This window comes from Drosophila persimilis, unplaced genomic scaffold (assembly GCF_003286085.1).
Source record: "Drosophila persimilis strain 14011-0111.01,24,50 unplaced genomic scaffold, DperRS2 tig00000856-arrow-arrow-pilon, whole genome shotgun sequence".
In the NCBI taxonomy this organism is placed as follows: domain Eukaryota; kingdom Metazoa; phylum Arthropoda; class Insecta; order Diptera; family Drosophilidae; genus Drosophila; species Drosophila persimilis.
In genome coordinates this window covers 317,400-341,046 of record NW_020825362.1, presented here as the reverse complement: position 1 = coordinate 341,046, position 23,647 = coordinate 317,400, and the positions used below count along the sequence as shown (strand labels likewise).

The following is a 23,647-nucleotide window of genomic DNA, read 5'->3' as shown; positions in this document are numbered from 1 at the left end:
GCGTGCGTCGCTCTGCTGCTCTGCGTTGCCCCAATCTTATGGCCAGCCAGCCAGCCAGCCAGCCACACACCTGATGCCGTCCGGCCACCCGGTTGCCGGGCCAAACGGTCGCCGCCCCGAAAAAGATTGCTTTCGAATTGAACTTTTTTGTCACGACGCAGAGCAGCAGCACCAGCAGCAGCAGCAACAGGAGGCACCACCAGAGCCAGTTTTGGGCGCTGTCCAGCACCGTCCTCCCGCCCAGACATGCGTGAACGCTGTTGACCGACCGACCGACCGGCGTCTCCTGCTCCCACTCCTCCCTCTCCTCTCATCTCCGCTCAACCCTCCTCCCTCCCAGCAGCCAGGGGCAGCGAAAAATGAATTATTTTATATTTGTCGCCGCTTGTTGGGCTTTACGACTATGCGATTGATCCAACTATTTCTCATAGACAGAGAGGCATGGGCATGGGGCATGGGGCCGGGGGCTGGGGGCTTGGGGCTGGAGGCTGAGGCACGCATGCGCCGTGCGCACTTTTTAGTTGTCGCGGTTGTTGTTTTTGCGCTTTTTGCATAAATATTTGTTGCAGGCGGCGGCCGCTGCTGCTGCCCCTGCTGCTGCTGCTGCTGCTGCTGCATTTGTGGCAGATTTGCTTGTGGATATTTGGGCTTGGGTCTGGGTCCGGGTCTCTCGTCTCTGGTAGGCCTATAAAAAGCAATTGTCGAGCGGCTACAGAACCACAGAGTGAATTCATTTGTCAGCCAAGCAGCAGCACTCCAGCATCCAGCTTTCAGCTTCCAGCAGTTCTCCAAAACTCCGAAAAGAATGGCACAAAAAGTGATCCTTGTATTGAGCGCCCTGGTGGCCGCTGCCATGGCCGTTGTGGTGCCGGGTCCTGGCCTCGGCTACCCAGCGTACCCATCGTATCCTGGACTGGGCGGACCGGCACTGCTGCCCAAGCTGGCCGCACCGGTGTACCCCGCCCTGGCCAAGGTGGGCATTGCCAAGGTGGCTGCCCCGGAGCCATACGATCCCAATCCACAGTACAGCTTCAGCTACGATGTTCATGTGAGTGCAGCCCTCCGGGAGATCCGTTTCTGGTCCTAATCCGCACTGCTATATTTCCTTTCCAGGATCAATCCACTGGGGACGTGAAGAGCCAGCAGGAGTCCCGCAGCGGCGATGTGGTCCAGGGCGCCTATTCCCTCATCGAGGCCGACGGAACCCGCCGCATTGTGGAGTACACCGCCGATCCCGTCCACGGATTCAATGCTGTCGTCCATCGCGAGGGAGCTGTGGTGAAGGCTGTGGCCCCCGTGGCCAAGGTCTTGGCACCGGCACCACTCCTGCACGCCGCTCCTCTGGTGGCCAAGTTGCCCGCCTACGGTCCAGCTCTGGCCCCGGCCTATGGACATGCTCTGGCTCCCGCCTACGGCCATGGCCTGGCTCCCGCATACGGCCATGCTCTGGGTCCTGCCTATGGCCCGGCACTGCCCAAGCTGGCCCTGCCCGCTCTGTCGCCCTTGGGCTATCACTAAGTCAACGAACCGATCAGCCGACGATCAGCACTTGCCGACCCCTCGCCGAAACCCTAGACGGACACATCGCGACAAACCTCTCCTCCACGTGACCCCTTGACCCATGGACCCGCAAGGGCTGGGGGTCACGGCCCGATCGTAGTCGATAGTAGTAGTATTAGTTGAAATGAAAGCGATATATCGGAATATGTACATACGAATTCACCGGCGCACGGATCAGGATTCCGGATTCCAGTTTCCAGCTTACAGATTCCGGATTTGCAGACTCCGGACTCGGCTTCGGATCCGGTTTCGGCGTCCCCTCATCTACACTCACACATTCTCGAGATCTTTCATTTATGTTTCTTGTCTTCTTAATCTTAAGGCTGTTTGACCGCGATAAAAACACTCTATAAGACCCCAAAACATTCAATAATTATTCTTATTCTCATTTAATCGGAGAAGCCTGTGGTACAGAGTCTACCACGAGTGTTGTAGAGCATGCCGAGCGAGAAACTAAATTAGATTGCAATAAAATGAGCCGAAACTATGCAAATGGAAAGCCACAAAGTTGTTGGATTACTCTCTTAGGAGTTTGAATTGAGATCGAAGAAAGACATTTGACTTTGGATAACGGTTCAAGCATAGCACAGTGACTTCTCCTTTAACCTCAGAGAATTCATAAAGATAATCGTCTCATTGTCTTCTAAGAATCTATCATCTCCAAAGACAACTGCTAACATCTCTACCACATGACCTGGTAAATTGAAGTGAATGCTTCAAAAGAGAACGCCCGAGAACAGTAAAAACAAATCACAAACATGTCGTACATGTCGTGTGCATGATTCAGGTCATTAAAGCTCAACTTTGATTTGCTGATAAAGCCTCTTATTGTTGTTGGTGGACTGTTCCCCAATGCGAAAAGCCTGTCCACCGCTACGAAGTACAGCTCTAATCTAAGCGCTCTAATCTTAAAGCTAAACCTCTTATTAGTCGGGATCAGAAATGGTTAAGTACTTTGACGAAAATTAGAGGCATCTACTGAAATTATAGCGTTGGTAATGGGACCAATAAACACTAATCCGTGTAATCAGAGCAAAGATAGTGGCAATAAGACTTGAGGCTGGATTTCGAGTCCGAGTCCGAGTCCAAGCTGATTTAGATCGATTGAATATAGCGACTGCAGCTGCTTTTTGCTATTGCCCGTGAGCGTGGCGACCTTAGAAGCAGGTCTATCTCTGGTGCTGCTGCTGCTGCTGCTGCTGCTACTCAAGTGAATCGTAAGTGAATCGCTCAAGGTCCGAGCCACGCACCTACCCAGCGAGACACAAATGCACCGCACTCAGAAAGAATACAGAAACCCCCGACCGGCCAAACTGCGTAATTCATTCGTCAATGCAAAGTGGTCTAAAGTGAGATTTATGGGCTCAGAGAACTCTGCGATTGGCAATCGATCCGATCGAGTAATTGGCAGCCGGCCACAATGGACAAACTTGAATTTTGATTGCCATTTGCCTCGCCTGCGTAGCGTTCTCTAATTGAATGGACGGGGATAAGCCCGATCTCGGATCTATCGGAGAGCTGACCTCCAATTAAACACTAGATGTTGGATATCAGATATCGGATCTCATCTGCATGGGGCATGGTGGTATGGGGGCCTGGTGGAATGGTGGTATGGTGCGCCGCACCCAATCATAGACCGATGTGCATATTTGTTTTGGCTCAAAATTTATGGATCGCATAATGAATTTTCGTTACATTTGCAGTTGCATAATGCGACGGGGCCTTTGTTGCATTCGACATTAAACACCGTTGATGATTTAATAAAATTAAATTGAAATGTTAATCGCAGCACGGCATGGGCGCTGGAGGCGGAGGCATGGGCGAAAGTGTAAGACAATGGGCAGGTGCGAGGTGCAGCGGTGAAAAGATGCCACAATGGGCACAAACACACAAAACTATGGAGAAGTGAGACAACTTTTACTCAAAGATCAAACAACTCCAGTTCTGAAATATTCCTATATATTACAGACTTAATCTCAATATAAGATTTTATAGATTATACAATATTTAAAAAGTCTTTTAAACACTACCCACATTTAATCGAAATATAAAATATAAATGAATCATTAGATTTTCATGTTAATATCAAAATGTAAGGGACACACTTTATTTTGATTTCACGGATTTTTTCTTCGGGTGCATTATCTTCAATTTCTAGTGTTCATCTAGAGATTATAATTCCTGACGACTCTCAAGCATTTAATTTAATTTTTAATCAGATTTTCAGCTCAAGTTTCCAAATATAACAGTCCATAACAGTATTAGCGTGGATTTGTGGCATTGTTTTGATGGATTTCACCCATTGTTCCGGCAGCAACCTACTAAACGTATTGCGGTGCGGGCTGCCACCAACCGAGAGTGTTGATGATCATTGGGTACGGGACTGGGGTCTAGCCTGGGTCTGTCTCTGCCTCTGCCTCAGCCGCTGATGATTGAGACGGATTTGTTTGCATTTCAAAGTGAAATTAACACAAAAGCGCGAATGCCACTGTGTGTTAGAGTACCTAAATATATATATATATATATATATATATACATGTGTACGAGTGTGTATATATATAATCGTATACTCGTGTATAATAGTACTTAGACGAGTATGTAACCATAGACGTTGGCACGCTCGATTACAATTGTCGCGAGGAGCAATTAAAATGCTGGATTTCGCGTCATTTCATAATGATGGCATTAAAATGGATTATATGGGGAGTGCGGGTACAGACAGATGGATGGCTAGATTGCTTTTACTTTGGCTTTTACTTAGGCTTTTGCTTTTGTTGGTTAGAGACTCACCCGGTATACCAGGGGCCTCGTGGGCCGTACAAGAAGCGCTTGGCCCTCTTCCATCGCTTCCGTATGTGGCTGTCGAGCGTCTTGTGGTGCAGGGCCGCCGCCTGAAGGCGCTGCATCTCCTCCACCTGCCGCACCTTCCACGGCATGTAGATCTTCTGCTGGAAGAGCCGTCGATTGTCCGTCTGGTAGGTGGCCCGCTGCTTGGATGCGGCCTTGCAGGCCTCGTAGCACTCCGCCCAGAAGCGATTGATGGGCTCCCACAGATGCAGCTCGATGTCGCGCTGGTAGCGGTCGTAAAGCGGTTTTACCTGAAAGTGTTAGAAATGAATGAATGCACCATGAATGGTCAACGATAGAGATTGACGGCTTGAGCTGTGCTTCGATTGGATCGGATTTGTTTTCGCTTTCATTCGATTCGGTGCTCGGTGTTCGGTCTTCGTGCGTGTTCCAGACCAGTCTCCATCTCCATCTCCATCTCCATCTGCATCCTAGTCCAAAGTCAAAGTCACGTCCGTTCAGGTTCAAGTTCAATCTGCATGGACATGGAGCTTGGAGCATGGAGCATTGAGCATGGAGCATGAAGCATGGAGTGGCCACAGGAAGAGCTCGATTTCGGTTTGGGGAAACAAGTTTAACTCGATCTTCGATCTTTCGAGCACACACTAAATGGAAGGTGGGGGGGGGGGGGGATTAATCTATGGCGTATCTACGGGCATCCGCATTCGTGTGAAGAAGGGAGAGCCATAGGAGGAGATTCTTTTGCATAATCCGCACACCCGCTGCCAGCGATCGTTCCAGGGCGCTGGGCAGCAACAGCCGAAACCGCCGAAACAGCGGCAGGCAACGGCGGAATCAAATGTTTCTGGTAAAATCTCTGCCCCAGGTGGGTGCATCATAGTCGGTAGTCGGTAGTCGTAGTCTCTGCCGCCGCCGCTGCTTTGTCATTCGACTGGTTCCAGCTGCGCCTCTTCGAGCCACAAAACCAGACCACTTTCTTGGCTCTCAGCTCAGTTGCCGAAAGAAAGTCCGACGATCGTGACGCTACCGCGAGGAAAAGCTCCAATCCAATCAAATCCAAACTCCAGCTCCAGCTCCAACTCCAAACTAAAACTCGGATTCAAAGCCCAATGAAAGTTTCGTTGTTGATGTTCGCGTCGATTTTGAAATTTGTTGTTTTTTTTGTAATTTTTTATGTGTCTAAAGTTTAGTTGTCGCTTCGTCTACAACTCAAAATGTGCAGTTTGTTGTGGCTTACTGCCTGTTTTGTAAGCGATTAAATAAGAAGTGTATTTATCAGATACAAGCATCTAAATGTTGTCGGGGGAGACGGACAGACCAGCGACATTTCCAACAGTTTACAGTTTACAGTTTAAAGGGAAAAAACATTGAGAGGAGTCTAGAATAATCAGTGGGAATGTCCTTTGAGATCTGTGGAGACGTTATACGAAAGTACAGTGAAAAAGAGAATCCTTAGAAACGATTTCCTGAAAATATTCTACTAAACCATGTGGGATGTCCTAGAACCCACCATACTGAGGGCACTTATGAGTAGAATTGATCTCAGTGCCCAAAGATGAGCTGTTAACCTACAAATTTTGAGTAAAATATCTTTTACAAAACGGCAACAAATTGAAAAATTCTAAACGTCCTTAGGACGAGGAAAAAAATAGTCTGGTTGTAGGTCCTTGAAAAATTTTATAATTTTCAGTCGGCATCTACAGAAAAAAGTTCTCAAAAGAGAACAATGTATGGCATTCCATATGAATACCTGTAGATACACTCAGCCTAAGTGACAGTTTTCTTTATATATGTACATTCGAGTAAAGAGAACAGACTCAATGATCAATACTGATCAGAGAAATAGCACCTAAGCATATCACTTTCTAAAACATGGAACTACTTTTAAATGATATAAGTTTTAAAGGAAGAGATCGCGGGCTCCCAGTGCTAGGCCCCCTATGATATGATAAAAAGTTGTATTCCAATGTTGCACACTCCACTCCAAGGTGCATTGAGCCTTTGTCAAGCGACGCCAAGACATGTCCCGCAGGTTTCCTAGACTCCAGTTTCAGGCACTCCACTGTCGGCAGTCGGCAGTCGGCAGTCCGCAGTAAAAAGCAAAACAAACAGCGCCCAAGTGGATTCCCGCACACCTGAGGCTGAGGCTGAAGCTAAAGCTGAACCAGGGCCACCGTTCAGGTTCAATGCTTCAATGCTTAAAGCTCCTTCCAGCTCCCTGCTGAATGCTGCCTGATCCCCCTCCCCTGTGTTTCTTTGCATGGCTCCTCCTGGTTGGATTGCGTGAGATCATCAATGCATGCCAGGCAACGGGGCAGCCAGCCAGCTAGCTAGCCGGCAACAGCGACATCGATCGATGCAACCAATTACGAGGAGCTTGGCTGGGCAGAGAGACTCGTGACTCGATTGCCACTGCTACTGCAACTGCAACTGCAACGCGCGAAGGTGATGCTTATGGCAATGGCTATATTACGTAGGAAGGCAGTGAGGCGGAAGCCACAACCATCACATATAGAGTGGAGTGGGCCCCGAAAAGAGGGTGCAGGGTAGACGTGGAGGTAGAGGGTCTGGGATGTTGGAAAGTCAAAGGTTGGACACATTCAACAGAGAGATGACAACATTTAAGGGGGAGAAAGTTTGATGCTCGTTCGACTGATGACATTTTTGCGGAAGATTAACCATTTACCCTCTGCCCTCTGCTCTCTTCCTCCCTTTCATTACAGCTGGCTCTGTGGCTGCCCTTCGCCCTGAGCGAAGCCAATGCCACACATGTGAGTAACCACCAGACGGAGACGGAGACAAAGACAAAGACCGGGTCGGAGCCAGTGCCTACGGCAGAGAAACTGATCCGATATAGACGCCAGCCGCCCTACAGCGTGATCAAGGGCCCGAGCAAGCGATCCAAGCTGCGACGCCGCACCAAGGGCCCCCCACCTTCGAAGCTGAAGTACGGGCCACCAGTGCCGCCGCCTTCCGGGCACTACCGACACGGATACCGCCACAAGCCATCGTTCCCGTCGTCGCACATAGAGGAGCCGAGCTTCTCCATCGATGATTTCCAGCACCTGAAGTTCGATGGCGGCGACTTCAAGATACCCACCTCTAGCTACGAGGCCCAGTCCATGGACCTGGACTTTTACAGCCATGATCCGGAGCCGGAGCCAGAGCCAGATCTATATGGGGCCCACAAGTTCCCCAGCCTCGATTTTAGTCTGGATTCACCGCATATCTCCTCTGGGTCCGCCTACGATCACGTGCCCCACCAGAAGTACGGCGTTCCACCACTGCACCAGAGCTACCAGCCAGTCGATCATTCCTTCGCCTCCCACTACGAGCCACCACCTCCCGCGCCGCCCTCCACCCGCTATGGCGTACCCACAGCTCCGGTACCGGTGCCAGTCCACCTGCCACCCAGCTTCACGCATGCCAAGCATCCCCCCGCACACGCTCCCGCGCCCGCTCCCGCTCCCGACTCCTACTCCATCTACGAGCAGAAGATCCCCAACGTTGGCTACCACCAGCACTTTGCCGAGCCACCGAAACCGAAGCCGAAACAGAAGCCACAGCCGCAGCCACAGCATCCGCCTGTCCACAGTTCCAACTTTGAGATTGCCTACTCGCCGCCGGCCTTCGAGATCAGCACCTCCTACCAGTCCAACCAGCACGAGAGCTACATTCCGTCCCACCAATCGAACGAGGGAAGCTTTGCCGAGCCTCCTGTGCCGCAGCATCCTCCCACGAATTACGCGCAGCCCCCCGAGCATCCCTCCTCCGGCTATGTAGATCCTCCAGAGCATCCTTCCTCCGACTATGCAGAGCATCCCCCCTCTGGCTATTTAGAACATCCCTCCTCCGGCTATGTAGAGCCTCCACAGCATCCTTCCCCCAACTATGCGCAACATCCTTCCAACAGCTACAGCCAGCCGCCACAGCATCCTCCCTCCTCCGATTATGCCCAGCCGCCACAACATCCTCCCTCCTCCGATTATGCACAGCCGCCACAGCATCCTCCCTCCTCCGATTATGCACAGCCGCCACAGCATCCTCCCTCCTCCGATTATGCACAGCCGCCACAACATCCTCCCTCCTTCGATTACCCTTCGAACAACTACGCCCAGCCTGAACCACAACCCAACCATCCCAGCCAGAGCTATCCGCAGGAGGACTACTCGCCGCCCTCGCAGGAGCTGCCACTGAATCCGCACCACAAGTTTCCCAGCTTCGATTTCCCAAAGTCCAGCTACGAGGTTCCCATCTACGATCCCATACCCTTCGAGGCCTCCACCAAGGAGGAGCAGCAGGAGTCCTATCCGCCCATACTCTCAGACCACTCGCCCGTACCCGTGCCCAACGACATTGCAGAGGATGATACTCATGCGGCGGGCTCCACCAAGAGCTCGACCAAGCGACGGAAGCGCAAGCGAGTGCCCAACAAGCACACCCTGGATGTACCCGAGCTGCAGCAGGCCTACGATGCGGATAGCCATTTGAGAGGAGGAGCGCAAGCGGATGCAGATGCCCACGGATCCCACTATGTGGAGCGGAAGCAGACGTTTGTCAACTTTGTGACGCCCACGACATCCACAACGACCACGCCATCTCCGTGGAGTCCGATGGTGCGCTTGCGTACCACTTCCAGCACGGCCTTCATTCCCACGATAGTGACCAGCACACCTTCGACTCGCACCACCACGCACACACGCGGCAGGAATCGCGGCTCCTCACGCTATCGCTCCGCGCAGACTGTCGCGTCCAGTCAGAGTCCCGAGCCGATCTCCACCAGCGTTAGCATTGAGAAGTCGCGTTCGAAGAGCTACTACGATGGCACCATTGCACCGCCCATCCAACAACAGTTCTCCACTTACGGCGGTCGTGGCACACGACCAACCAGGCCCGCCTCCTATGCGGCCCTGCAGCCGGCTGCATCCAACAAGCGAACAACCAAAGGCGTCTTTGACACGACGCTCTTCAAGAGCCCGCACAGCGACAGGGAGATGGAAAGGAACCGGAACATCCATGTGCTCCGCCAGAACTTGCCAAAAAACCACAAACTATACTAAACTATACTAAGCGAAATCTGCACCCGTAGGAGGCATACGTTTGAGACTTGCTTAACTTGTACTTAGATTCTAGTTATAAAGACTAAATTAAGGAAATAAAATATGTATCATTAGGGATACTTTGTTTTATGGTTTGATGGAGTGGGACATTGTTTCTTATCGGAAACATTTTCTGTATGGATTGGCTTTCACTCACCATTCGTTCAATGAAGTTTCGCCACTTTTTGCTGGTGCTGTACATTTGAAAGTCATTGAAGAAGACGGGTCCCGACGAGGTCGAGGGCAGATCTGGCAGCGTGGAGTCCAGATTGAAGGCCAAGCGACACTTCTCCAGCAAGGCTTTCATTACAGGCATAAGGAATGAATACTCCTCGGGATTTCCAACTAAAAGAAGGGTTTTATAGATGTATTATTAATCTGCAAAGTCCCGATTTAAACCCACCTTCAATGGCATTATCCAGGGCCCTATTGATGCTATACAGGAGATACGACAGTTCGGCGGGATCCTCTGTGGAACGACTTTGTAGGATTGCATGCAGTTTGGCGGTGGCCATGGCCACAATCCCCGGATTGGGATGATGCGAGCATTTCAGCAAGAGCCCCAGACACAAACGAATCATGTCGGACCAGTCGTCCGAGGATCCCTGCTGGAAGATCATCAGGGCATCCAGTAGGGCCAGCACGCCGTCCAGCAGCTTGGTGGAGCACTTCTTGGACTCATCCTCGTTGGAGCCCAGCACCACCAGCTCGTAGACCATGCGGAGGATATGCGAAGCATTCTCCTGGTTTATCAGCGTCTGGCTGCCGTGCTCCGAGAGGTCAAAGAGCGAGGCTTGCACCGCCATCTCGAGGATGCGCAGGCGCAGCGATAGATGCGAGGTAATCAACTCGTTGTTCAGGGCCAGCAGATTGATGCATCCGAGGACCTGGCCGCGCTCCTGCCAGCACTGCGGATGATCGTTGGCTATGCCACGCCAGAAGATGTTGAAGAGCGTGTTGGATACGAGATAGACCAGCTGCTCCTCCGTGTCCACATCTCCATCGGCCACAAAGTCAAAGGCCGAAGTGCTCTGGCGAAGATCGTAACATCGTCAGAGTTTGTTTTTGTGTGTGGGAAAATGGTCAGACCTACCTCCAGAGAGTCACTCTTCTTGGGCGGACCATGCGGCGAGGGCGTGGAGCTGTCGGAGCTCAGAGACTCTTCCCGCTGAATGGAGGGGGTCTGCGAGCCATCCATGGCATCCGTAGAGCTGCCTTGAGTCAGTGATTCGAAGGTGTCTTGCAGGTCATGGGTGGTCTGTCGTATGACGGAGAAAACGCTATTGACATTATCCACCACAGCCCCGGACACAGACTCGGCAAGCTCTGAAAGGCAAAGAGTCATTCTTGAGTCGTTCAAGAAAACGTATTTAAAGATTCACACACCCTTGATTTCACTCTCGATCACGGTGGCCGCCTCAGAGACGCTGGCCTGGATCTCGTTCAGGATCAATCCGCTGTCGCTCTGCTCCTCCTGCTGCTGCTGCTGACTCTGGAGCTGCGCCAGTCCGATCTCCTGCTCGGAGAACGTAATGAGATCGGCCTGGGCCAGAAAGCTAGAGTTGTCCTCGAGCAGTACGTCCATGTTGATGCCAAAGCTGCGACGTTTCTCCTCATCGGGCGCCGAGCTAGTGAGGGGCTTGCGTATGAGCAGGCGTGCAATCGACTCCTGCCAGCCCGTCTGCCTGGCCATTGCCACCGTGGCGTTTGGCTTGACGAAGGTGGTCTGCAGCAGTCGCTTGGCTATCTCCAGCTTCACCGGCAGGTCACAGCTGCTCACGTGATACACGAGAAAGATGAGGCCTGCATAGTCCGGCTGGAGGCCCAGCATTTCATCTGCCAAATGGAAGAGTATCGTGGAGCTTAACGACATGGGCGTGATGAAGGAGAAGAAGCCGGGGAACATGCTCTGCTCGCTGCTTTGATCGTACAAACGGAGCACCTGTTTGTACTTCTGATGCACCCGGGATGTGGCCAAAAGACCGCTTATAAACTGGAATAAGGAAAGGAGATTAGAAGTGGATTCGTTCAAGGGGAAATCAGCAATTGCCTACCCTAATGGCCGCCTCCTGGATCTCATTGGTGTAGCTCTTGTCCACGAAAAAGTTGTAAATGAGATTGGCCGTCTGGGGCTCGTGTAGGAGGAGCACCATCTGATCGCGACAGTTCTTGCCGCGCACATACAGGGTAATCATCTCGAGGAACTCGACTAGAACCACATCCTGCCGCACCGAGGCCAGGAATGTGACCATGGCATTCACCTCCTTGATGTTCACCTCCTTCTGCAGATAGAACCGCACGATTCCGAAGAGTGTAGCACGTATGGTCTTCGCATCGTCGTTGCTGATGTTGTCCGGCGTCGAGTAGTACTGCCGGACCACGTCCAGCACGAACTGGACGCCATAGTGCCGGCGATAGAACTTGCGATCGTTCTTGATCATGGCACTGAGGTACTGGGCATGGCCGAGGGTTATCTGGAACTGCAGACGCGACCAGATGCCAAAGTCGAAGACAATGTGCGCGTAGAGGGTGTCCAGGAGGTGGCCACCGGCATCGGTGCCCGATTTGTGGCCCTGCAGCGACTCCATTAGCAGGTGGGTGGCCATCAGGGCGTTGACATCGAACAGAGCGGGGGGACACCGCTGCAGCATGGTGCCAATGATGGCCAGGCACTCGCTGGCCAGCAGCTGCTCCTGGTTCGTCTCGTGCTCGTGCGTGAGGTAGCGCAGCAGGCAGAGGAAGCTGGCCAGCGGATGCTGGATCATCTTCCATTCCGTGTATGAGTTCGACGAGAGCATCTCCCAGTCCGTTCCCAGTTCCTCGGCCGAGGGTGTGGGCGATGACAGCGACTCCTCCTCGCTGGTGGCTATCGAGATGTCCGCCGTTTGATCCGAGCTCACCAGCCGGTGCAGAATGGGCAATATGGCACTGATTCCGCCGATGCTGTTGATCGTCTCCTGGATCTTCACGATCTTGCAGTGCTGTGCGCTAATCCTGCCCGGATACTTGCCTCCCGGAATCAGATCCTGGCAGGTGCCATGCCACACGGCTGCGGGGGCATAGCAGAACACAAAGCGTGAGTTCAACTCCAGCAGATCGTTGTCCTGCGAGAAAATCGAGCTGAAATTCATGCCCGCATCGAATATGGTCCGCAGACTGGTGGTGGGATCGGCTAGCAGCACTCCACCGAGATGCCCCTGCAGGCAGGTCGGCTCCCCGAACACCGTGTCCTGCATTCCAATGGGAAAGTTTTTCACATTCGGATCGAAGGCCGTTTGGGTGCGCATCGTGGGCAGCGTAAAGTAATTGGAAACCTTCAAGAAAACAAACGATTAGAGACTGATGGAAACAGCTCGCACAGCTTTGATTCGCTTACATTCGCCGAGAGTGTGCGCTCGAGGAGGCTGGGCAGCATGCTCTTGTATCCGCTGGAACCGCTCTCCTGCGAGGAAGACCTGGCCATGATCCCTGCTTTGGCCACATCCCCAGGCTGAGGCGGTGCCACCACAGCCCCAATGGAGCAGATAGTAAAGGGCTCGTTGACGGCCTGCACTTTGAGCGTGGCACTCAGCTTCTGGACAAAGTCCACATAGATGTTTATCTGGCTGTATGAGAAGGGTCGCTTGGGTGGCGTTATGGCCACGGTTAAATAATGCCACTGTCCATCCATCAGTGTCTTGGTGGCCGTAGACGAGGTGAGGTACTCGCGCCTGGTCAGAGCAGCCACTACAACATTCCCGTTTGGTTGGACAAACACCTCAAAGCCACTGCCGCTGCCCGTCTGCAGCGTGAGCAGCATGCGGCGGCTACTTCCGCCCGCCGACTGATCTTTGGCTTGGCTGAAGCGCACCAGAATGTGGAAGATGAAGCCATAGGAGCCGGAGATGGTCCAGTTCCTGATGTCCGGCACCACAATCCCATCCGATGGCTGCTCAATGGCAAAGTACTGGGCGCAGGAGTTGCTGCTTCGCAGACTCTGCAGCGCAATCAGAACGAGTGTCTGCAACAAAGGGAAGGATCATTCAGATGAGGATAGCTAGGGTGCGGCTGTGATCCCATTCACCTGCTGGAGCTGTCTACTTTGTGGGAATTTTGTCCCCTGGCGCAGCAGTGTAAAGATGCACTTCAGTTCCCCGGGCACAATGCTGATCTTGCTCAGCTCCTCAATCAGTTTGATCAGATTCTGTACGCAGTTCTCGGCCAGGGAATCCGATTGCAGCAGACAGCCACACACAGCCTTGATCACGCGACTGTCACAGGCCACAGACTTACTGCCAAAACATAAATGGAGATATAGAAAGATGTATCTGCCAACGATCCTAAGATCCACTCACGTTCCGTAGTTGTCGGTGCAGCCTTTGAGCACCATATTGGTGACATGCAACTGCTCCCGCTCTTGGAGCGTGGGCAGCCAGTGGAGCAGCTGCAGCATCACCTCTGGCATCAGCAGCAGGTGCTTGCTCTCGTCGTAGCCCAGCAAGAAGCAGGTCTCCAGCAGAGCCACAGAGGGGCCAATACTGAACTCCCGCAAGCTGGCAAAGAGCTTCTCGATGCGCTCCCCCTGCCGTAGCTGGTTGGCGGATGGTAGGGAGTGGCGTGTCAACGTGGCCAGAGCCTCCATGGTGCTGCACAATGAACTCGAGTGGGCAATATGCCAGGGCTAAAATAAAAGACTGTCATTAGAATGGATCAAAAGGATTAGGATATGGATGAATGCCGTACCATAATGATCTTGGGAAGATTGGTGAGCAGTTCCAGTAGATTTGTCTCGCCAATTGACTCACTGATGTCCTCGCCTCCGGTTAAAAACAGTTTTACGGCTGCCACTGTGTCGGAGAGGGCGGCCATGTCGATGACCACATCCTGATCCTCTTCGCTGGCTATATCAAAGTTAATATCGCCGCTTTCAAAGTGCTTGGTGGCTAGCAGCTCTTGCAGAGCATCACAATAGAGTTGAACTAACGTAACTAGATCTATTTGGCGCTGTTTTGGAGGAAGGAAAACGTATACATGATCAATTGTGGAGGAGTAGTGATCCCAGCAAAGTAAATATACTCACTTCTTCCGGACTAGATTTTTGCAAAACAATTACCATTAAAGCATAGCAATTGAGGGCCACACGGCGCAGGCTGTTGCCGCTCTCCCACTGCCGCAGGATGCCCATGGTGATGGAGACTGTGGCCGGACAAATGGCTTTCATGCCATTCCGCTAGCAAAGCAATGCAACATTGGGGATTCATTAATCCAACAGTACAGGACAGTGCACAGTGAACAAGCACAAGAACACATGACTACATGACATGACACAGGACATGGCAACAGGACAAGAGATGGTTGAACAACCCACTCACCAAGTTATCACAGTTTACAAGCAGCCCATCACCCGAGCAGGGGGTAAGTGAAGAAGGTGTTGTTAGAGCGTTAGTATTTGTTCTATTTGTCATAGTCGAAGTCGAGCTTAGAGATTTCTGTAAATTTGTTTTAAACGCTTACAATTGATTGATTGATTGACTAATTGCTGCTGCAGTTGGAGGAAGGGAGCATCCAACAGCATCAGCATTACACGAAATGAATGAAGAAAAACATGAAAAACTAAATGATACAACTGTAAGGACCGAAATGAAATTAGGATAAGTGTAAAAGTTGTGTGCGCAACGAAAGAAGAAGGAAGAAGCATAGAAGCTGTCTATGTCTATGTCTAAGGAGTGACGTTAATCATTGAACACAAGAAACCGAAAACCCTCTGGCGATACCTGTGAGCCGCAAATCACAGCCCCCAATATGTTTAGCAGGCTCTCGCCTACGTCTGGGTGTCGGACCAGCGCCTCCTCCTGGAAACAGTCTGAAAAAAATAAGGCCATAACGATATAACATAAGCGATGGCTCGATAGAGATTAGTGACCCAGCCTCACCATAGATAAAGGGAACAATTTCTACATGCACCGAATGGGGCTTGTAGGAGAGGCGAGTGTAGTCGGCCGCCTGGCCACGCACAAAGCTCCGCCACGTTAGATACGGATCGTACATGACCTCCAGAAAGGCCGAGAAGCTGCGGAACAGATGACTTATGGCTGGCACCGCATGCGGCTGCTCCATTTGCTGAAAATTATAGACAAACGCTCAGAGATTGATTGGATGATTGGCAGATTGCGAGATTGAGAGATTGGCAGCTAGTTACCTGCTTGAACGCCTTGGAGAGTATTGCGATGAGGTTCGGCTTGTACTCGTACGTGATGATGGCCAGAATGTTGTCAAAGTGCCGGCACACAATCACCAGGCATTCGATGAGTGTGGCAACCTGTTCAATGGCCTCCTCCTCCAGCCTCTCGCTTGTGTCGCTGGCGTCCCGTGCCACAATAATGAACTTGCCGATGGCCGGCAGCAGCTCGTCTGGCAATCGACCCAGATGCGGTCCACTGTCCGGCAGAACCTCATGCCAAAACGCACAATTCTCGGCTTGAAAGTCCAGTTGCAGTTGGCTGCGCCAAATGGCCACAAAGCGGGCCACGAATTCCCGGAAGTATCTCTCATCGTTCTTGAAGAGGGAGACAGCATGAAAGAGAACGAGACGGATGTATTGTACTGTGGCATGAGCCTGTGCGGCATGAGCCTGCCTTGCATTATATAATCTCGCTGCAGGGTTTACCCTTACCCCGGTCGCTCATTACATTCATTGGCCATAGGCAAGTGTGGCGGTGACTAATGGCACAAGCATGTCACTGTCAATGCCGCTGCCACCGCCCCCTCGCACACACACACAACCGTACCACCGCTAACACTGTTTTGGGGCAGGCTTATCACTTGCTTTCGTTCTTGTTGGTTTTGCAGCTTACCTTTGTCGTGTACTGCACCCACAAGTTGTAGATATCCTTCTTATTGTCCATTATTTGGCCTACTCAGCTAGGCGGAAGCATTTGTTAACAAGTTTGAGCACAGATTTTCCTTCAGCGAGAGATTTGTTTACAAATTAAAATTTTGCCGACGACGATGTCCCCTGCCCTGCCGACCACTGCCAAGAGTTGAAGGGGAAACGCTATTGAAGATGGCCTGCAGCGTCGGCCGGAGAATATAGGTGTATAGATAGCGAGACGTAGCAGCGTCCTCTTGTTGGGCAATTGTTGAAGAAATATTTTACAGAATTTTCACATCGCACGGCACAGGTGAAAACGGCAACAGCTGATTGCTGCTTCTTCTTCCAGTTTGCCCATTCAGAGTTTCAGTGTTGGCAAACGAGCAGGGCATTCAAAAATTGCACCGCGCCTAATTCAAAGTTGCGGCTTAAGAAATTCAAAAAGAAAACCATTTTATAGGCTGCTAAATGCGTATTTATTTCGAGATTTTTCATGTTATTTGGTTTCAATTCTAGTAGCATTTTATTTGTTGTTTGTTTTACATGATATTAGCTAATAGTTGCGCTGGTTTTTGCTTTCTTTTTACTCTCTATGTGTGGTTTTGTTTTGTTCTCATTCTCTCATGCAAATATATCTCATTGTCTCGTTAAAAAGAAACTATTTTTGTTGGTTGGTGTTGTTTTTGTTGCCGCTTATCATTGATAGATTTATACGCAAAAGTGCAGTTAATGATGCAGATGCAGATTCAGATGCAGATGCATAATCAGATGCGTCTATATGCCTAGCCAACGAATTTACGAATTTTGTTTGAGATTATTCGCATTCGAGTTTAGAAATGTTTGATTTGGTTTTGGTTTTTGTTAATATAAAAAGGAAACATTACTTTATATTTAATTTCAGACCTAAATTATTAAGATTTTAATGCAATATTTATTTGTAAGTTTGTTTTTGTAATTGAATAGCTTGAACCATTTGTAGGACCTATAAATATTCATTATTATCATTTATATAATAATCTTAATAAAATAAATATGTAGAAGAAAAATCTTATGCCTCCGTTTCAGTTAGTTAAAGCTGTGAGTTTTTATCCGCATTTTAATTTGAAGGATAACAATTATTATTCGATTTATAATTTAATTTAATGTAATTTAATTTACTTCAAATTTAGGCATTTTTCCACTTGCTTTTGCATTTGCTTTTGCTTTCATTTCGTTTCGTTTATCATCAAGATTTAAATGAAATACATGATGCATCATTAATTTTGGTTTTTGCTTTCTCTTTTGCGTGTGTGTGTGTGTGGGTGTGTGTGTGTGTATTCGTGTATGTGTTCACTTGAAATTGGCATTGCAATATTTAAAAAACCTCAGCGCCTCGATTTATCGATTTGTAAATAAGTTGCGCGTTTTGCTTTGCTCTTTTGGAGCATATGGGATGGGGGTATAGGGGTATATACGGGAGGTGTATGGGGGTATATGGGGTTATATTCTGGGCAATTGTTGGGGTATTGGAGTTCTTCCTCGAGACGATGACTACCACACGACACGACGATTGTTGCGAATAGAAAAATAAGTCAAGTAAATATTTGTATATATGTATATGTATATGTATGTGTTGTATAAGTATTATAATTTCCTCTAGGTATATGTATAGTACTTTTCTCTTCTCATGTCCAAGTTCTGTTTTGCTGTTTTATGTTTTGTTTATTGTATTTTGTACCAATCAAAGTAACACTGTCCAGACAGAGTGTCATGGTGTGAAGCGGCCTTCTCCGTATAGTAAACATCTCTCTCTGCCTATCTATGCCTCGGATATCGTAATATTTCGGATATCATATCCTGTGCAGATACTACATAATGCATGTATTGCAATTTTGAATGGGATGTGTGTGTGTGTGTGAGTCGTTAAGCCTATCCGAAGTTACTTCAGATGAGTGTTCCTAGTGTGTTTCTGTGTGTCCAAGTATTTTTGTTTGTTTATACGGTAAATATAATCTATCATAGTTCTTTTAAATGTCTCTAACAGCTCTGAAGGTATTCAGGTTCGGTCGCATAACACATGCGTTGTTGTCGATTGTTTTTTTTTTGGTAGAAATACTTTTTGTGGAAATACTCTGCTCCGTCTTCTGTTTGTGTTTCTGCATGCCCGTGGTTCGTTCCACGGTGCCCGCAATACTGTTTTTAGGATTCCAGCAGCGGCTCATTTTCCGAATCGGAATCTAACATTTTCCAGACCATGCGCCTGACGTTTCAGACTGCCGCTGTCGGCCCAGGTGGAGTTGAGATACTCGTCGTCATCGTCTTGCTCAAGTTTCTGCAATGGAAAAGGGAAAACGTGTGGATTGAGTTAAGAGTTAAGATCTCTAAAAGATAGTAGATGAATATAATATGTACTTTAATGGTAGAAGGGATACATATGTACATATATGATATTATGTCTCATAAGTGTAAGGTAGTTTTTATCCCAAACCTTTGTTAACAAAGTTCACATACCGAAAATGGTTTCGGATAATCTTACCCTTGGACTGAGTTGGACGTTGAGAGCACACCGTTCTCCAGGGAATCCCTGGACAGCTCGTCGGCCATCTGAACTTTCAACTGATGACCGAACGAGTTCATCTCCGAATTGGGCGTCATCTGGGAGCCCGCCGGAGATTGTGCGATATATGGACCGGGGGTTGTGACCGAGCCACCCTGCGATATGGAGGTGGTCATGCCGGGACCACCATTGGGCAGGACACCCTCCAGACAACTGTCATTGGTGGTGGAGTCCATGTTGATGATTTGGCTGCCGGCGACATTGTCGGCCAGGACGGCGCCGTCACTGTCGTCGACGGCATCGATATCATCAATGTCCATGTCCTCGGCATTCTTATCGAGAGGCGCCGTCTCCTCGTCCTCGTTGTAGATCTTGAAGTAGGCGTACGTCAAGTAGATGACCGAAATGATGAACGAGGGAATGGGTATGGCCATGGAGTACACCAGATTGAGGGTGTTCTGCCAGTAGTCCAGGTCGCTGATCACCAGACTGGGGTCCACCCTCGAGTAGTAGCAGGGGAACTTCATCCCGATCTTCGTATACCGCCTCAGCCAGATGGTGCAGTTCAGCATGGGCGGATAGCCACACCCCTTCACATTGGGAAAGAGGCGGGCGCCCACATAGTAGTACATGGACCTGTTGCCCATCAGACCCTCATTCAGCTCGGAGATCTCATCGAAGGGATGGCGCTCGTCGTTGATCAAGGTGCCCGTGGCACTCAGACCCCGCTCATCATCCGAGTCCTCAATCAGAAAGCCATTGGAGCCGTCTGCATCACCGAAGCTCAACTGATCCAGCCTTCCGCCCGCACCTATGTCGACGTCCAGGCCGGTGCCATCGATGCCACCGCCCAGATTATCGTATTCGTAGTCCCGCAACGCTCGCTCATAGCGATCCGTGCGCTTCACGGGCGGTATCACGCGCTCCGATTCCTTCAGGTTAATGTGGTACTCCGTGAAGTTGAACTCGTCCGTGAAGTTGTACAGATTGAGGCGATAGTTGACCCGTATCTGGGTGCACGTGTAGATGTCCTTGGTGCAGCCCTCGCGGCACGACGACCACGAGCAGTTCTTGGCGCCATAGAAGATCTCCGTGTCGTAGGTCTCGCACAAAGCCGGCACCTCCTCGAACTGCATGAAGATCGTGGTGAAGGCCGGCTCGATGACGAACGGCACCAGAAAGAGGAATGCGAACAGGCTGAACGTGCCCAGCAGGATGAAGAAGGCAGTCGTGTAGAAGAGCAGTTTCTCCTTGCCCGTACGTTTGTCGGCCTCATCTCCCATTCTGTTGGAGTTTAGGTTTGATTTTGGTCTCTCTTTCACTCACTCTCTCTCCCACTTTTGATGGAGAGCTTCTCAGATTTAGCTTTGAATAAAGCCTGGTTTTATTTTCTCAATTGGCGCAGGTCTGGCGGCGGCGGCGGCAGCGGAGCAGAGCGGCAGCAAAGTATTCCAAATGCTTGGGTTTTCGGTTTTGGGTTTCCGTTTGGGTTTGGGCAGAGGGGCAGCAGCGGTAGTGTAATATAAGTATTATCCGTATAGTTGCAAATAGATTATCCTGGGGCGTGCTTTAGGCGAGTATGGAGTGAGGTTAATCTTGTACTTAGGTTAGAGTGTTGCGCTTAGATTAATTAATTAGTTAATCGATAAATAACGATGAACTACAAGCTAGATTTACGATTACGGTGCAAGTTATATCACAGGGAGAGTTCGATTTTCGTTTCTCGCTTTCTGCTGTTTGTGTGTCGTGTCCTTCCTTCTCCTCTTGTTCTTTTTGTTGCTGTTGTTGTTCCTGTTGTTGTTGCTGTCCTTCTCTTCTTTTTCTTGCTCTGCTGCTGCTGCTGTTTCCCCGTTATCTTGGACATCTCTGGCATCTGCAATAAGGCAGGCTGAAGGCGGCGGCGCCCTGCATTTCTGTGCTGCGCATCACTCGATTAGGCTAAATACTCCTTTGGGGGCGCGTGTCTCCATTGACTCCCCCACGCATCCTGGATCCGTTCTGTTCTTCCGTTCTTCCCCTCCGCACTCTCCTCTTCCAATGTCTTTCTCTCACTCTCTGTGGCAGTGCGTACGTATGCACACGTGTTCAACGTGCTGGTGTGCGTGCGGGGATTCAACCTTTACTAATTGCTTTATGCCTCCCAACGGAGATGTTTCGTCAACATCAGCACGATGATGCTGCTGCTGTTGATGCAGTGCCTCTTCCTCCTCTTTGTCCACGTTCACGTCCACGTCCGCGTCCTCTTCCTTTTGGCTTGATTTTGCTGCTGCCTCGGCTTGATTATTTTATGACTGCGGCAAAAGGCTAAGCTTGATTCTTCTGCAAGTGTGAGTGCGTGTGCTTGTGTATTTATGTGTGAGGCTGTTTGTGTGTGTGTGCGTGTTTTGTGTTCCGTCCGTGGCCTGCCGATGGCCAATTTTGTGGAGGTCTCACTCTGCTCTGCGGTTCGCTGCTGCTGTTGGTTCCACCGATGCTTCTTAGCCTGACATTTGGTTCACTTGTTCAATACATTTCTATGTACATTTAAAAAAAGAATGCTGGACGGAAAGTTTTTGGTTGCTTTCTTTCTCCTTTTTCACTGTTTTTGCTTTGTTTTGTTTTCGGTGTCTCCCTCTCTCCACAGCTTTCACACACTATCCGTGCCACGTGCAGTTCAAAACTGTGTTGGAGAACGAGACAGAGACAAAGAGAGAGAGAGAGAGAGAGAGAGAGAGAGGACTCGGTTTAAAATACTGATACCACGTTTACCGTTAATGCGCTAGTAAATTGGTATTTTTAAACCCCCGGGGAAAAGGTGACGACGTGTGTAAATGTCCGCTTGCGTTTATTTTTATATAACCTCGACCGACGACTAGTCGCGGGGCTGTTGCTGGTTTCGTTTCTGTTTGGCCAGTTGAAAGTGGGCCTCTTGGCTCTTACTGTGAGGAGTATTACGAAACGGAAACACGCGGCGCAGGCTGGGGCAGCAATGAGCTCAGAGGCATAGCACCAGCACGGGAACGGGCACGAGCGGCATGTTTAAATAATAAAACTCCTTCAGTCAGGCCCCAAATGCAGTGTTGCTGCTGAGAAAGAGGGGCGGGGAGGAGACTGTGTGGAGCCACATGTAATTTTCGATTCATTTGGCACGCTTTCACACACACACACACACACACACACAGTCACATAGAGAGGCCGTGCACATGCAAGCCCTACCACAAAAGTCACTGTAGAAACAGAGAGACAGAGAGAGATAGAGAGAGAGAGAGAGAAAGAGAGATTGAGTGAGTAAAAGAAAGGAGAGCCTGCCAGCTCCAATCGAAATTATGCGGCATATATAGGCGGCGGCGGCGACGACGACTGCCAGACCCCTCAACCCATACCCTACCTTACCCTACACTCTGGCAACGGCTGAAGGATTGAGAGTATGAGGAGGACTAATGCCTCCTTGGCAACTTCTTGTGCTTTGCACGAAACGATTTTTCAGCTGCCTCCGCCACTAAAAAGATTTCCCATAGAGGCAGATCAATTAAATGTAGTTGGAGCACACAAATTTCTTGTATTTCTATTGTGGGGAAAACCACACTAGCATGTGTCTCTTTCCGACACCACCCCCCTCGCTTCTGATTGAGTGACGTAGAGTTGCGTGCTGCTACTGGCTGTGTGTGGGTGTGTGTGTGTGTTACAGATTTTGAGTCTGTGTGTGTGTTTACTCAAGGTTCAGGTTACGCGGTGAACGGCAACGGACGACAGGAACGATTACGCATTTTCAATCACACGGAAAGGAAAACCCCCCCGCACCGCACCGTACCACACAGTCACAGTTTTCCCAGTGTTTACCCGTAGTCAACAGAGAGTGGGCATGGGCATAGGCATGGCCATAGCTCCTCGTCTCATTTCATACTTTTAGAGTTAACAATTTTTATGACCTGATTGCGCGCACGGGGTCAAAAGTTGCAAAACACACAAAAAAAAACCATTCACGTTCGCGTTCCAAATTTCTTTCTTGCCATTATCGCAGGAGGAGCCTTAGCGAAACAACGGACAAGAAGAGGCGATGGCGATGGCTATGGCAATGGTTGTGGCTATGGCTGTGGCGACAAACGACAATAGAGGAGCAGCGACGACGACGGCGACGACAACCAAAAGACAGCCCCAACGGCTGCGACGATGACGGCAACGAGAGAACGAACGGTAAACTCTTCACCGAAAGGACTGCCTGCCACTGGCAACGCTGCAGCTGAAGCAAGGGCCCATGCCCCGTCATTAGTGTGTGCGCGGAGCTTCGGAGACGAGCTTGAGAGCGCAGCTTTTGCCCTGTTCCGTTGAGGAAGCTCTCCCCCGAAAGCTGTCCCAGTGGCAGCAACGAGCAACGGGCCACTTGGATGACGTAAAGCCTGACAGCGCCTGCGCCCCACCAGCATACACTCACATTGGGGCAGAGACGAGCGACCACCAGCGACGGAGTCGGAGCCAGAGCCAGAGCCAGAAAAGGCAGAGAAATGTCAGAAGAGCTGGCCGTAAACAGCAGGGAAACGTGAGCCGTGAGCCGTGCACGTCACATAGTTCGGCTGTTTGGAATTTTCTCGGCTCGCTGGCCAGTGGGAAATGGAAGGAAAAACCAAAAATCAAATCATTACTGCCTTATGAATAGCTGCGGATCAGCCAGCGAAATCATTCAATAATCCCTACTCGACAAGTGCATAATGTGTAGGCGTGTGCTAAGAGGCTGTGACTGCGTTTTATTATGAAACGACTTTGCTGGCCAGTGCGACACGGATATTCGGACTACTGCTTGTATATTGGTGTGTGTGT

The 23,647-nt window shown here is 50.1% G+C and overlaps 4 protein-coding genes across 6 annotated transcripts in view; 2 read left to right on the top strand and 2 right to left on the bottom strand.

Annotated features, from left to right (window-relative positions):
- LOC6601895 (neurobeachin-like protein 1) overlaps nucleotides 1-16,586 on the bottom strand; it is a 31,962-nt gene extending 15,376 nt beyond the window's left edge. The window contains exons 1-16 of one of the 2 annotated variants that reach the window (XM_026993577.1): nucleotides 16,301-16,586; nucleotides 15,646-16,002; nucleotides 15,380-15,566; nucleotides 15,221-15,309; nucleotides 14,819-14,935; nucleotides 14,527-14,676; nucleotides 14,190-14,450; nucleotides 13,802-14,127; nucleotides 13,531-13,738; nucleotides 12,844-13,467; nucleotides 11,522-12,781; nucleotides 10,854-11,460; nucleotides 10,561-10,793; nucleotides 9,871-10,498; nucleotides 9,625-9,812; nucleotides 4,351-4,658 (exon numbers count right to left, since the gene is read on the bottom strand). In XM_026993577.1, coding sequence (XP_026849378.1) covers nucleotides 4,351-4,658; nucleotides 9,625-9,812; nucleotides 9,871-10,498; nucleotides 10,561-10,793; nucleotides 10,854-11,460; nucleotides 11,522-12,781; nucleotides 12,844-13,467; nucleotides 13,531-13,738; nucleotides 13,802-14,127; nucleotides 14,190-14,450; nucleotides 14,527-14,676; nucleotides 14,819-14,935; nucleotides 15,221-15,309; nucleotides 15,380-15,566; nucleotides 15,646-16,002; nucleotides 16,301-16,351 — 5,594 coding nt within the window. In that variant the 5' untranslated portion in view covers nucleotides 16,352-16,586. The remainder of the gene's footprint in view (nucleotides 1-4,350; nucleotides 4,659-9,624; nucleotides 9,813-9,870; nucleotides 10,499-10,560; nucleotides 10,794-10,853; nucleotides 11,461-11,521; nucleotides 12,782-12,843; nucleotides 13,468-13,530; nucleotides 13,739-13,801; nucleotides 14,128-14,189; nucleotides 14,451-14,526; nucleotides 14,677-14,818; nucleotides 14,936-15,220; nucleotides 15,310-15,379; nucleotides 15,567-15,645; nucleotides 16,003-16,300) is intronic. The other variant, XM_026993578.1, reaches the window with a different exon arrangement.
- Nucleotides 806-1,936, top strand: LOC6601897 (cuticle protein 7). Its single transcript, XM_026993580.1, has 2 exons — nucleotides 806-1,048; nucleotides 1,114-1,936. The coding sequence occupies exons 1-2, from the start codon at nucleotides 806-808 to the stop codon at nucleotides 1,516-1,518; spliced, it is 648 nt and encodes a 215-aa protein (XP_026849381.1). The 3' UTR covers nucleotides 1,519-1,936.
- LOC113566714 (extensin) lies at nucleotides 5,583-9,445 on the top strand. The gene is made up of 2 exons (XM_026993579.1): nucleotides 5,583-5,615; nucleotides 7,092-9,445. The coding sequence occupies exons 1-2, from the start codon at nucleotides 5,583-5,585 to the stop codon at nucleotides 9,426-9,428; spliced, it is 2,370 nt and encodes a 789-aa protein (XP_026849380.1). The 3' UTR covers nucleotides 9,429-9,445.
- A 1,909-nt stretch (nucleotides 16,587-18,495) lies between the features above and the next one.
- Nucleotides 18,496-23,017, bottom strand: LOC6601894 (protein tipE). Of its 2 annotated transcripts, none has more exons than XM_002026907.2 (3): nucleotides 22,673-23,017; nucleotides 18,833-21,512; nucleotides 18,496-18,628 (listed from the first exon to the last, which is right to left on the bottom strand). In XM_002026907.2, exons 2-3 carry the CDS (start codon nucleotides 20,134-20,136, stop codon nucleotides 18,565-18,567), a joined length of 1,368 nt encoding a protein of 455 aa, XP_002026943.1. In that variant the 5' UTR covers nucleotides 20,137-21,512; nucleotides 22,673-23,017; the 3' UTR covers nucleotides 18,496-18,564. The 2 variants fall into 2 exon arrangements, with proteins under 2 accessions (XP_002026943.1, XP_026849385.1); XM_026993584.1 differs by having other exon boundaries at nucleotides 22,737-23,017.
- Nucleotides 23,018-23,647: the final 630 nt, after the last annotated feature.